The 13,943-nt window shown below is 47.6% G+C and overlaps 1 protein-coding gene across 1 annotated transcript; it reads right to left on the bottom strand.

Annotated features, from left to right (window-relative positions):
- Positions 1-8,517: 8,517 nt before the first annotated feature.
- CDKN2AIP (CDKN2A interacting protein) lies at positions 8,518-13,491 on the bottom strand. The gene is made up of 3 exons (XM_049796769.1): positions 13,212-13,491; positions 12,980-13,110; positions 8,518-12,223 (listed from the first exon to the last, which is right to left on the bottom strand). The coding sequence occupies exons 1-3, from the start codon at positions 13,439-13,441 to the stop codon at positions 10,629-10,631; spliced, it is 1,956 nt and encodes a 651-aa protein (XP_049652726.1). The 5' UTR covers positions 13,442-13,491; the 3' UTR covers positions 8,518-10,628.
- Positions 13,492-13,943: the final 452 nt, after the last annotated feature.

Genomic DNA, 13,943 nt, shown 5'->3' with positions numbered 1-13,943 from the left:
GCCAAAAAAGTCTTTTTAGAATAATTAGTAACATCTGTTACAGGTGGTTTCTGTACTAAAAACTTGCTGTTTGTCACTATAGGGGAAGCAGTATCTAAGGTACAGCAGAGATCAGCTAGCGTTTCCTGACTTTAAATGTTGTCTGCTGCTTTCGAACACTACAAGATTTAAATTTTGAGTAGTCTTAAGAACGCAGCAGTATGTCGTGGTTTAACCCCAGCCAGCAACTAAGCACCAAGCAGCCGCTCACTCACTCCCCCCCATCCAGTGGGATGGGGGAGAAAATCGGGAAAAAGAAGTAAAACTCGTGGGTTGAGATAAGAACGGTTTAATAGAACAGAAAAGAAGAAACTAATAATGATAATGATAACACTAATAAAATGACAACAGCAATAATGAAAGGATTGGAATGTACAAATGATGCACAGTGCAATTGCTCACCACCCGCCAACCGACACCCCGCCAGTCCCCGAGTGGCGATTCCCTGCCCACCCCCCTTCCCAGTTCCTATACTAGATGTGACGTCCCATGGTATGGAATACCCCGTTGGCCAGTTTGGGTCAGGCGCCCTGGTTGTGTCCTGTGCCAACTTCTTGTGCCCTGGCTGGGCATGAGAAGCTGAAAAATCCTTGACTTTAGTCTAAACACTACTGAGCAACAACTGAAAACATCAGTGTGTTATCAACATTCTTGGCATACTGAACTCAAAACACAGCACTGTACCAGCTACTAGGAAGACAGTTAACTCTATCCCAGCTGAAACCAGGACACAGTAATGTTAGACCAGATTTCCCTAGGAAAAGAAGCCTCAGCTTGCTGCATGTTTGAAGCCTCAGGGGGGAGGAAAACAAGAGTAGCAGGATGAATTTTCTGGGTTGATCATGCCTCAAAATGGCTAGGAGCAAGCACTGGAGAATTTTGATGTATTGGACTCAAGTTTGCAGGTTGATAGCCTCTGCGACCCAACCATGTCTCTTCTTTCAATGTCTGTTAGTGAGAATAATCTGGAGATAAGAAGAGGGATGGTAGAGCAAAACCCTGCTGTTTGTAGAGGTGGACAGGCAGAATGACCATACATTTCCACCAGCCCTCTCCACTAAGTGGAGAATTGTCAGCTTGCGTTTGATAGTCACAGTGGTATCAGGGTTGTGTTATTAGGGTGTATTGCATAAAACCTGCCTCAATGGTTGTCTTCCAAGAGTAAATAATACACAGACGTCCTATGTTCAATTTATTTAGATTTATTTATATGTCTCTAAACTACCTTCACTTTTCATGGAGAATAGATCCCAACTTTATCATTTCCCAGTATAGTTGGTTTTTAAAGTCCCAATCAGAGTACTCCCCTTCTTTTTGTGAAAGATTATTTCATTATAATATAGATTTTACTATGCTAAAATATTTTTAGATATTTAATCCAAATCTTATTTTCCCCATTTGCAGTTTTGCCTCTCATCTTTCATAATCCCGATTTTACATCCTGAAATCATAGCTGATTCCTGTCCTGTTTCACCTAATAATACACAAGTTGGTTAGACTTTTTTTCCTTTCCATTGATACTCCAGGAAGAGTTTCAGCCTGTGGAAGAAATAATGAAAAGCAGCATTATTGATGAGGACAAGTCCATAAGAGGCTGTAAGTGTGAAAGACCTTCTTAGCATTTAGTGGAAATGCTCAAAGGATGATCACAGGGTGCTTCTTTTAAGTAAATGGAACAGAACTGATTTTCGATGATATATATTTCTTGGTGGGTATGCTTCTCTGGTTTCCATGGGATGAAGAGGATGAAGAATTCTCCAAGATACCAAGAAGAGAAATGCAAAGAAAAGAAAGAATGAGTACAAGCCAGATGGGCTTTTTAAAAAGTCAGCTGAAGAACGCTATAAGCCATAGAAAGGTTGTATAGAAAGGCCATAGCTGACCTTCATATAGGTGATATTCCAGGAAGAGTCTATCCTTGTCAGAGCTACAGATATAATAGCGTGTTTGTAGCTATTCTTGAAAACTTCTCTAACAACAGGTCATCCAAAAAAGATACTTCCCAGTAATGGCAGTCATAATCGCTTTTGATTTTCCTTAAATATTAGCCTTGATTTATGTGGTGGAACACAAATCATACGGAAACAACCATTACTATTTTTCTCTTTAATTTACACAAGTGTAGAACACCTAAAAATAAGACATGGCCTAACATCAGATCATTTCAATAAGGTAATACACTAAATCAGTACATTTCCTGAAAACACTGGCATGTGGTTTTTTCCCCAGCTAGCCTCACCCTCAGGTCTATCAAAGAGCTCTGTAGCAACAAGTAATAAACATCCTGCACTAATCAGGAGATGCATGTTCTTCCTCATCCAAATGCAAACTTCTTTTCAAAACCTGGAGACATTCCAAGTTTTCTGTCAATATGCTCTAAAAGAAAATCTCTTCCTGAGCCCAAATTACCGATCAGTTGACTTGTATTAACATGGGGAAGAAGGCAGCTGAAATATCCAGCTCATCTTTTTTCTTCAAACTGATGGGTTCTGTTTATCTCACCATAAGCAGAGTGAAAAATGGAGTAAAGTGTGCAAACTATGTTTACTTTGTGCTTCATTTTGTAATAACTGTTTACCTATTTTTACAGTTCTTCCCATTCAGCTTCCATACTCTCATCCCATGACTGTACCCAAAAGTGTTTTGAGAAGTTGATAGGCCCAAGGCTGGAGATATTAAGGAATTCACTTTTATATGACATCATTGCTTCCATCAGAGCATACTGACATATTGTCACTTTGTTTTGAGCAGAACCTCACTGCTCCTTTTTGAGAGTATCCGCTCTGTTCAGAATGCCCTCTGAAAGTTGGCAGGAGCTGGACAACACCAACTTCTCACGGGTGCTGTGGAGCATGCTGACTGGCATAGGAACTGCAGCTCCTTAGAGGAGGGAACCAGCTGAGGGGCAGCATCTGGCTGCTGCTTGGGTAGAGCCACATGGATCATTCCCTGTCATTTCCAACACGGATCTGTCCACTCGTGGCTGAAGTAACAAGTCTCTGTTCTCCTCTCCAGGAAACAGCTTTCAGACAGTGACTCTTCTTCCTTACCTACTGTTATAAAGCATAAAAGATGGGTGGATTTACTTTCCAGCTTCAGAGCCAATCACCACGCCAAACAACTCACAAAGTGTGCAGATGATGCTTAGGGAAGGCAGGTGAGGAATGGTAACAAGTTAATCTTATGCAAATATGTGGCAACCATCTTTATTGTCTTACTTGATCTCTGAAGCTTGATCCTCTTCCATTCAAGTAAATGGAGGAATCCAGGTGGCTTTAATGGAAAATAACTGAGCCCCTTTTTCCCCACAATAAACAAAGGATTTTTTGTGTGCTTTTACCTGAGATACACACTAACATGCATGCTGCATTTCTGTGATTCTGCTACTCAGCACAGGTCGTGTGAAAAACATATTCTTAGTTCTTCCTTTTGTGAGGAACAAACATACACAATCACAGCTTTGTAATCAAGATTGTGAAATGAGGGCAGGCGCTGCACCTGCAGGAAGTTTCAGTAGTTGATGGCTTAAGATGTTCATAATACTTGCCTGTATGTGTATGCTGATTTTCCTTTCAAACTCAGGAAATAAAGGTGAGAATCATCCAGCCAGATACGTCGAATGAGAGACAATATCAGTATAAATAGGTCTTGCCCTAAAAACGTCTCCATTGACTGTAAGGGCAGCCTAGGTCTGTTGTCAGAGATGTCAGTGAAATGAATTCCACTCCATATGTGGAAATGGGGTAATTACATGCCTACAGTTACCATTTATGAATTTCAGAGTTCCCCTGAAAACTCAAATAGAGTTTTGCCATACATCATTAAAACTCCACACCAAACAGGAGGAAGCCTCATTTTATTTCCCTCCTAGTGTGGATTGGTTTTTTTCTCTTTGGAATCTGCTTATCCAAACCTAGTATAAATGATTCATCTCTAGTGCAACTGAAAAGTCACTGCAAATAGCATCAGAGAGTAGTTTCATATCTTCAAAACAACTCTGTAGAACCAAGTCGTCTGCATTATATGTTTCTTAGGGGTGCTGCTGCTATGCAGATTTTTCAGTGCCACCACTTACTCCAAGTTACCAAAAATTAGTGTTATTCTATACTACTAACATATGACTGATATATACCTTTTTCCAAGAACTGACAGAGTTTACATTTGCTTTATTATTCAGTTGTAATTGTGAGAAAAATTATTGGTTAAACAAGATAAACAGATCCCTAGCCTCTCAACCATCCTCTTCCCCAAAATAATAAACAAAAAGGTGACATTTGCTCCAAATTAAGGAAGGATTTGGGGTGGAAGGCTCTTGTCAAAATATGAGTAGCATCTGACTGAACATAGTTTGTCTCCTAGACTGCAGCTAAAATGCAAAATACCAGAGGATTTAGAAAATGGGGCAAACATTGGTTAGATCAGCTTTCTTACTAGTGACAAAGTATCTTTTGCCCAATGTGATTAATCTCTGGGAGTGGTATTTAAAACAAGTCATTTTGCAGTCCACTTGGGCCTAACAGTTAATGTTACTTGACCATTAGTGACAGTTGAAACTTTAAAGGGCTGTAGGCTCAGATGTCAGAGCTGAACAATGCTTTTTTAGTTGCAGGAATGTTACTGGAGGTAACCACTGGAACTCAATCTCCCATTGCCTTAGCAACAGGCAGTTGTGCTCAGAAATTGTGATGTGCCATTTTCAAAATCAGCCTACGACGTATTTGAAACTATTACCAGGTATCAACATAAAACCTATTTTTCTGAATGCTTGTATATGCGTGTGTCTTCAGTGCAGGTGGAAACCTCTGCTGGCACGTACGAAAGGTCAGCCGTATGTCTGAATAGTCACGTGCAAGTGCTGGTAACACTCCGCTTAGGCCAGCCTTACACTGGCAAGTAGCCCAGCTCAGCCACGTGCAGTAGCTTGTCTTCCTGTAATCACAGGTTTAAATTCATGCAAGGAAGAGGAGCGGAATTAATCACAACCTAATAATTGATACTTCCTGACAGCAGATGTAAAATGTGGGGGTGGTGCAGGGGTAATGGGCATAAATTACAATATTTTCTTAAAAACACAGAACCTAGCTAATGGCAATACCTTTGCTGTGGCAGTGGCAACTAATAGAACCATCTAGAAGGCACACAAATACAAGTTAATTGTTGTTAAATAGACAAAGGTCATGGCATATTATACACTATGGAAAACATTGCAAAAATGCACATTTTGGCTGAAAGAAAAGCTTAAAAAATTCTACAAAGCAGATACTGCTGTTATTTTCTCTGCAGTTTGCAACTTCTAAAGCTGGGGGACAGATCTAACTAATGAAAGAGAGAGACAGCATCAAAACTCTTTCAATGGGTGCTTTTTTCCCCTCAGTCTCTGGACCACGTCATGCCAGCTTATTGTCATCTACAGTCAAGATGAGTGTGATTTTTGACGTATTCTCTCCTGTTAACAAATGTGAAGACCAACATTTACCATAAACTACACGTGAGAGAATTTTGTCCACACACAAACAAAACCATCCCACATTGTTAAGGCTCTGTAGTGCAACCTTTAGAGCCAAAAAAGAAAAACAAACCCACATCAGTCACTGCACAAGCTTCAGCTTGTCTACACAAGCTTGTCTGCGGTCTTCAGCCTGCACTGCAGGTGCTACCTGCACTACAGAGGGATGACAGCTCATGAAACGTTAGCTTCATAGAGCCTTAGATATATCCTTTTTAGCAGATGAAACTAGGACACTGGGATTTCATTACAGTTTCTCGACCAAAAAACCAGAGAACTTTACAGAGGTGTGCCCTAGTTTAGTTGTTTCTTTGGGGATGGGTTCTTTGATAGCATTTTAATTTGAAATCTCTGTTTTCCCATGTATGTGTAGCTGATCACATGAAGAATTACAGGAGAGAAGAGAGAAAGAAAGACACTGAAGTAGTTCAGGTGCTAAGACAGCAACCAAAATGACAGCTCGAGCCAGGTGGCTTGTCAGCCCCCCTGTGCATCCTTTACAAAGCTCTTGTGCGAAGCAGTCAGAGCTGTCGTAGCCAGTTCTGCGCAGAGCTACTCCCCACTCTGCACGCTGGTCTCCTCTGCCTAGCACAGGGGTCTGACACGGCTGGGAAGATGTCACCGTGAGGATATTGCCGGAAGAAGAATGGCAGAGGCTGGAAACCAGCGGGGTTTGCGAACTGTACTGTGCCTACATGTAGGCCATGTGCCTGCCCCTTGACCAACAAGACAGATGCTGCTAGTTTAGCAGGCCTGGGCTCCTCACAGGAGCTTCGAAAGTACCAAGAGAGCATGAGCAGAAGGAAGTGTTGGCTCTGGGTTGCTTGGGTAAGGGGAGCATTAATCATGGGTTTTGAGTCTGAGATGCACCAACCTGATGTTATTTTGGGGATCTCTGGCAGCGCTCTTGTGTCGCGTTTCACACCAGACTTGACTGTAGGGCAGCGGAGGGCTTAGTTCCACAGGGTCGAGCACGGTGATGTGTTTCTTGCTCGACATACTAGGGGCAAGAACGGCACTGCCTACGAAATTAATTCGGCTTATCAGCATGGCTAGTGCTTTCGTGCAGGCAGCAGCAGCAGCATCTTGCCCAGCATCGGGGAGCGTCTGCCTAGCGTGGGCAGGTAACACCGGTGGCGCTCGCTAGTCAGAGTGCCGGCCTTCCCCGAGGAGGTGCGGGTGAGCAGGGGAGAGCCGGGGTACGCCCTGCACGGCAGCGGGCGCCTGAGGGACCGCCGCGCTCGCGAAGCGTGGTGTTTGCGCTGTGTCAGGTTTTGCGCTGTCACTCGGACACGCATCCGACTCTGCCGCCTCCGGTGTTTTAACTTCTGCAAAGGAACGTGACAAGGTACTTCCGCCCGGCCTCTTGCTTCCTCCTGGAGCAGGGAAGGAAGGAAAGCACGTCGGGCGGGGGTAGGCGCTCCGTCGGGCGAGGGTCTCCCCGACCGAGTCCGTACGTCAGGGGGCACCCTGCAAGCCCAGTGGGCACCAGGATGAAGGGGGGCGCGGGACGGCGAGTCCTGCTCCGCCGGAGCACCACTGCGTCCCCACGCGTGCTTTGCTCTTCCTGCAAACAACTCTGCTCTGCTCCGCCGGGGGAGTTACCACGCAGCGGTAAGTTCTTCCCTCGCCGCCGCGGGGAGTGCAGCCCGGCCCACCGGGGCCCAGGCACCGCCCCGCCCCGCCGTGAGGGGAGTCGGGGCCGGCAAAAGGGGATGGCCTGAGAGTGAGCCCCGTTCTGTTAGTGCGCCTGCGCACTACCTGCGTGTCTGTGGCCGTGACGAGAGCCCGCCCCGCGCTCACCCGCTCGGCCCGGGGGCGTCTCGGCGGGAGCTGCGTGAGGTGGGGGCGGGCGAGAGCGCTGGCAGCGCCCGGCACTCTCTGCCGGCGGTCCGGGGACTTTCCCCTAGGCGGGCGCGGGGCCCTTGAGGAACCAGTGTCCTCCGTGCGTGGCCTAGCGAGCAGGTCTTCAGAACATCCCGGCGTTAAAGGCCCGCCCCCGCCGCCTTATATGAGGCGCGGGGCGGGAGTCCCCTCCAGGACAGAGCGAGCGTCCTTCGCCCCCCCCGTTTCCCTCCTTGCTGGTCTCCGCAGGCGACGCACAGACAGGGAGGCCGCCGGCCGCCCTGGAGGAGCGCCACGCTCGCGGATGGGCGCGATACCGACCCCACGCAGGGAACGGTGCCGCCCCGGGAATATATTAAGCAAATTGCGCGCCGCGGCTCCGCCCCCGAGGCGGGCAGCTCGAGCGGCTGCTGGGCGCCGAGCCGCGCCCCCCGCGACGCCGCCGGCAGCGCCTGCGCGGGGCGGGGCGGAGCGAGCAGGGCGGGAGCCGGGGGCGCCGGCGGCGGGACGCTCTAGCGCCGCCTTGTGGCCAGCGCCCCGCGTCACCTCAGTCGCCTGCCAGCGGGAAAACGGGAGCTTTTGCCGGTGGCCCCCCGAATCGGTGTGTACCTCGTCACCCGGTAACGGCCGCCAGCTGGGCAGCTGTCCGTAAGCAACCGACAGCACGTTCTTAAGCTGTTCGAGCAGCCCGCAGAGGAAACGGGAGTCATTTTTGATGACTGCAACTTCCTGTACTCCCGCAGAAAAACAGGGCCGGTTTTTCTTTCGGTTGGTTGGGTTTTGCCCCCGAGACAACTCCGCACGCCGACAGCGTTAGTGCGTTTGCTCTGGCCGGTCCTCGTCAGCCAGGTCTGGCAATCCAAGACCAGCATCCCAATTGCTAGAGACCAGGACAGCAGCCGGCAGGCGGACCCAGAGGTTTCAGAACTGACAGGACTGCACCAACACTGCCTGCCACAGCCGGTTCTTTGAAATTCTTTCTTTCTTCCCCTAGGGTTAATGAAACGTTAATAAATTCTCATTCATTCAAATACTCAATGCTTATTTCTACTTCTACGTTAGCATCTCCTTGTCAAGTCGCTTTCCATGCAGAATGTGAAATAAAAATAACACACTTCAACTCTCAGTTTCTATTAAGAGTAGCTACAGACTCATCCTTTAATGAATCACAACCAAACATCAAAGAGGAATAACATTCAAAAATTTTTTAAAAAAGTAAGCTTAAGTCAGGACTTTAAAAAAAGGCATCTAGCACCTCAGCCTTTTAACACAGTTACCCTAACACCCCCTTGAGGTCAGTAAATACCGTGAGCTTCGCTTTACAGACGGGAAACACAGGTTTTTCACATTGCAAGACATGCTGCAATTCTCAGCCAGAGGTCTGGAGATGCCCGAGCTAACAGCTAGAAAAGCTGTACTTCAGAGGGCACAGGATGCAATTCCTGCCCCACAAAAACAGTCATTCTGGGTCTCCACCTGAACAGGGCAAGGATTTGAAAACAAATCTCACACTTCCTGGTGTGAGTACCACGACTCCTAAATACAGCACAAAACTCGCTCTGCACTAGAAGCACACGCCAGTTCTTACGCCCTGTAAGATGCAATTTAATGCACTGCGTTCCGAGCGTCGGGTGGTGCTCCAGAAACACTGAGGGGGAACTCCTGAGAAACCTAACTAGAGCGAAGGGCGACCGAGGGCACAGAAGCACAGGGGTCAGACGGAGGAAGTTCTCAACCGGCCATCGGGAAGCGCGAGCGCCTTGCAGGCTTCAGGTGCTACGGACTGGACAGCCACTGCTGTTCAAATCACGTAGGATACAGTGTAACAACGCCATTGTGGTTTAGTCCCCAAAATCACAAAAGAACTTGAAGTCTTTAAGTGGACATGTATACTACCAAGATCCCAGGAATTCCTATTCACTCCTGCGGTACTCGATCAATGGATCTGTCAGTCAAGCGTAAGGTCGCCACTAAACGATGCCAACTACCGTAATCGGACAAGATTAATTCAAAGTAGCACTGAAGACATTATGTTTTTACAATTACATGTCATTATCCAATATATCAAAACATGCAGTTTGTGCAGGTATTTCAGTAACATTGAAAATAAAACATAATCTCCCACTTTCTTTGCTTCATACCATTCTGGACATGGCCTAAAAATGTAGCAAAGGAAGGGCTCAATTAGTGTGAACAGTTTACAACACACTGGCTGCCTCCAGCAGACAGCAGCATCTTCATTTTGCTTATCTTGGCATTACAAAAGTAGAAATAGATATTCTATCAGTTTTACAGTATTTCAGCTATGCATCCAAAGAAAACAACTCATCCTTGTGGGATTACACCTTGAAGCCACTCAAAGTAAAGCTTTTCTCAAGGTGTTGCAAAGTTATTGAAATGGCTGGAATATTTAATGGCCAAAACCAAAGTACTATAAAAGCATATCCCAGAGGTTTTATTGTTTTAGTAGCAGTCAAAATATGCTTAGTGTAGAAATCCATGTTTATTTGAAAAAAAAAAAAAAACAACCTGTAAATGATATTTCACAATATAAATTAAATCTGCTTACAGAGTTTCGGTGGCTGAAGTAGCTGTGACTTGACTGCTAATTGATAATTCACCAGTATAACGTTAAATGGGATCTAACCTGCTAGTATAATGTTAAATGGGATCAGGGAGTCGTTTATATTGCAAGTGTTACGAAAACATCCCATCCCATAAAAATAATCAACTAACTATTTTCTCTCCTAGTATGAGCAACAGTGAACATTATGAACAACAAGCCTGAAACAGATGATTCAACTTTTTGATTGAAATTTTTAAACAACTTTCAATCATTCAAGTATTATGGTCCCTATATACATACTTCTATGTGGCTAAAAAAGACATGGTAGACAATTGAGCACACTGCCATCAAATCGTAAGAATTACAAAATTGTCAGGTTTTAAACAGCAAATTGTACCTTAGTCATTTAATTAAAAATAGAAGAATTAGGTAGACTATTTTGCAAATAAAACAGCACACTAGTGTGCTATATATTAAGGCATACCTTTAAATGCGCACTTGTCATGTCTGACAAGTCTTTTATACAATTGCTACCAAGTGAAAGGACTATCATTGTCTTGCAAAACTGAGAAAGAAATACAAAATATCTGGAAGCCTACATTTTTAAAGTACAAAATTAACCTTCAGTCCTTGTGTTGAAATACTCTACAGGGTACAAACAGTGATTCTCCCCTACAAGATCTCACGAGGATTTCTTAAAGCTGGGGGTAAATTTGAAGGTTTTGATTCTTCATCCAGAAGTACCAAATCTTCAATTTCGCTACCTTTGTATTTTCTTTTACAGATCTTCACAATAACTTTCTTCTTGAGGAATAATTTCAAAGCTTCTCTTGAAGCAACCGCTTTGGCATTTTCCATACTTTTACCACAGCCAGTACCCAAGTAGACAGACTTGCACCTCAGTTCACAAACTATATTTTCTAGAGAGCTCTTATTTTGAGGCAAGTCTGCAAGCTCCTTCAGGGGAACAAAAGCAACATCTAACGTAGCTTTTACAGACTGAATAGATGAGTTCAGAAGTTCTGCGTGATTTACGTTAGGACTGAAGCCTCCAACAGCAACCAGTTTCCAGGCTACAGCTTTGTACAGTCTGTTGAAAAAAGGCTGTCTTTCCTTTGCGTCTTCGCTGGTTAATGGTTTGCACAAAGCCTTAGCAGGGCTTTCACCTGCCTGTGAGCCACTCTTGGAGGCAAGCTGTGGTGAACCAGCCTGTGTGCCACTCTTGGAGGCCAGTAGGGAAGCACCTGCCTGAGCTCCACCCCGGGAGGCCAGTGATGAGGGACCTTGCTGAGCGCCACTCCGGGCGGCCAGCAGTGAAGCAGCCACCTGAGCGCTGCTCTTGGAAGTCAGCAGCGAGGATCCCTGCTGAGCACCACTCCGAGCGGCCAGCAACGAGGCAGCCACCTCAGCGCTGCTCTTGGATGCCAGAAGCGAAGAGCCCGCCTTAGCATTGCCCTTGGAGGCCAGCAGAAGCGAGGTGCCTGCCTGAGTGCTGCTCTTGGGTGCCAGAAGCAGCGAGCTGCCTGCCTGAGTGCTGCTCTTGGACACTGATGCTGGGGCACTCACTTGGTTTTTGGAAGACAGCAATGTAGCACTCGTTTGCGGGGTGCTCTTGGTGGTCGGTGGCACTGTTGCTGCCTGCGAGGTGCTCTTGCTGGTCGGTGGCACTGCTGCTGCCTGTGGGGTGCTCTTGGTGGTGGGTGGCACTGTCGCTGCCACCGCTGCTGCCTGCGGGGTGCTCTTGGTGGCCGGTGGCACCGCTGCTGCCACTGCCGCTGCCTGCGGGGTGCTCTTGGTGGCCGGTGGCACCGCTGCTGCCACTGCCTCCGCCTGTGGGGTGCTCTTGACCGCCGGTGGCACCACCACCGCCTGCGGGGCACTCTTGGCAGCTGGTGGCGCTGTGCTTACTGTAGTTTTCTTTTCGGGTGACGGCACATTTTCAGACTTGCTTTCCTTAGGCGGATTTGAGCAAGGTTTCTCTCCTGACTCTTTTTCAGATGAAGATGGATTTTGCTCAGTAGTATTTTCAGCATTAGCAGATTTTCCTTCTGTTTCTATGTCTGATGCTGTGACCATTTCTTGATTTGAACTGGCAGTTGACTGGGAGCTTTCTGGACCTTTGCTAGTATCTTTTTCCTGCTTTTTTGGCAATGTGCTCTCTGTTTCCTTTAGGGCTTCTGCCTTAGTTGTTTTCACATCCTTCCCAGCATCCTTAGAATCTTTGCTTTTCTCCACAGCTCGCTTCTTGGAGGGCTCCTCTACCCCTTCTGCAAAACAAGTGAAGTATGTTATTCTCTTTAATTTCTGCACTATGAAATATCCATCTAGAGACAATTTATCTATTTTCTAAAAACTTGTAGCAATAATCTCTGTGAATTTAAGAGGTATATATTGAAAATACACTTTGAACTGTAATTTCAAGTATTAATCTACTATTTCTGAATATTTTAGTATTTTTTGGACAAAAGCCTAAAAACACTCAGGTGCAAGATTTCAGGTTTTGGTTTGGGACCCGTAGGCAAGCATGCACTTCCAATCTTGAAGCCCAAACCAAAAACGACCAAAGTACATTAAACAGACTATCTAACCTAAAAACAACCAACCAACTGTATTTTGTCTTCTAATAGCATAAAAACATCTTTTACAATAGCACTTTAAGAATTTATTTAAGAAACCAGGTTTCTCACAAAGCAATAACGTCCGGCTAGCACTAAAGAAGCAAAGAAGAATACGTTTGAGCTGGAGCACAATAGTCTACATCGCCTTAAAAAAATAATCAGCTTAAAGTGCACCAGTTGCAGAAATGCAAAACGAGAGCTCTACAATAGCAACAGGATGCGTACGCGTTACATCTATTTTACAGGTATACGAGGAAAAAACAGCACAGAGAGGGGAAACGATTAACAAGGAGTTTAAGGAGTAAATTATTTCCGCTACTTTCTAAGCCCGAGGCAAACCGAGAAACATTCAAAAACAAGCATTTTCTACACTCCTATGTATTGTCACAGCTATTATCTGCTAACCATTGCTACTTGATATGCCTCTTTTCTTCACCTTGGCAACCAGTTCATCTCTCGTGGTGCGGACAGGCGCGCCGGTCACTTGGATGCCTTCGGCCATTTCCAGCGCCTTCTCCATGACCTGCGGCGGGTACCTGGAGGGGCGACAAGGGGAGAGGCGAGGAGGGGAGGGGAGGGGTGCCGTCAGGCGGCCGCGCCGCCCGCCACGGGGCCCGCCGCCCCGGCCCGCACTCACCGGCAGCCCAGGAAGACATGGTTGGCCCACACCATGGAGAGGGACACCAGGCGCTGGAGCTGGGCGCTGCCCGCCGCCGGCGGCTCCCCCACGTTGCGCAGCAGGAACTCCCGGCGGTGCCGCCAGTGGTGCTCGGGCTCGCAGGCCCCGCGCAGCGCCTCCGCCCAAGCCACCTCTTCCGCCGTCCGCCCCAGGGGCTCGGCCGCCGCCATGGCCTTCCCCGCCGCCATGGCCCTCCCCGCCGCGCCGCGCCCGCCCCGGCTCCGCGCGCGGGGCCGCCGCCCTCCTCCTCCTCCTCCTCCTCCTCCTCCTCCTCCTCCTCCCCCCCCCACCCCACCAACGGAAACAACCGCTCCGCTCCTTCCGGCCGCGCGGGATGACCTCACAACCGGCGCGCGCGCGAGTGAGCGGCAGGCCGCCGCCCCAGTCCGCTTTGCGGCGCGTGAGGGGGAGGGGGGAGGGGGCGATCACTGCCGCCAACGGCCCGAGGCGACGAGCGGCGCGCGCCCCGCCCCCGCGCTAACGGTCGGCCTGTGCGGCGGAGGTGCCCCTCACCGGGGCGGCGGGGGTCGGTACCTCAGGGCGCGGCGGGACGCTGGCGGTGGGGTCACGGCGAGCACGTCGCTCCTCAGACCCCTCGCTTCCCGTGCCCGTTTGAGCGCACTCCATTATAGCGGCCCACGGACTGGGTTGGGTTTGGCTTTTTTTTCTTTTTTTTTTTTTTTTCCCCCT

The sequence above is a fragment of the Accipiter gentilis genome, chromosome 3 (assembly GCF_929443795.1).
Source record: "Accipiter gentilis chromosome 3, bAccGen1.1, whole genome shotgun sequence".
Lineage (NCBI taxonomy): Eukaryota > Metazoa > Chordata > Aves > Accipitriformes > Accipitridae > Astur > Astur gentilis.
This window is presented reverse-complemented; position numbering and strand designations above follow the sequence as displayed.

Coding starts and splice junctions, on each gene's coding strand:
- CDKN2AIP (XM_049796769.1), bottom strand. CDS start 13,441: ATGGCGGCGGGGAAGGCCATGGCGGCGGCCGAGCCCCTGGGGCGGACG. Junction 13,111..13,211: donor CATGTCTTCCTGGGCTGCCG/GTGAGTGCGGGC, acceptor TCGCCCCTCCAG/GTACCCGCCGCAGGTCATGG. Junction 12,224..12,979: donor AGGCATATCAAGTAGCAATG/GTTAGCAGATAA, acceptor CTTGTTTTGCAG/AAGGGGTAGAGGAGCCCTCC.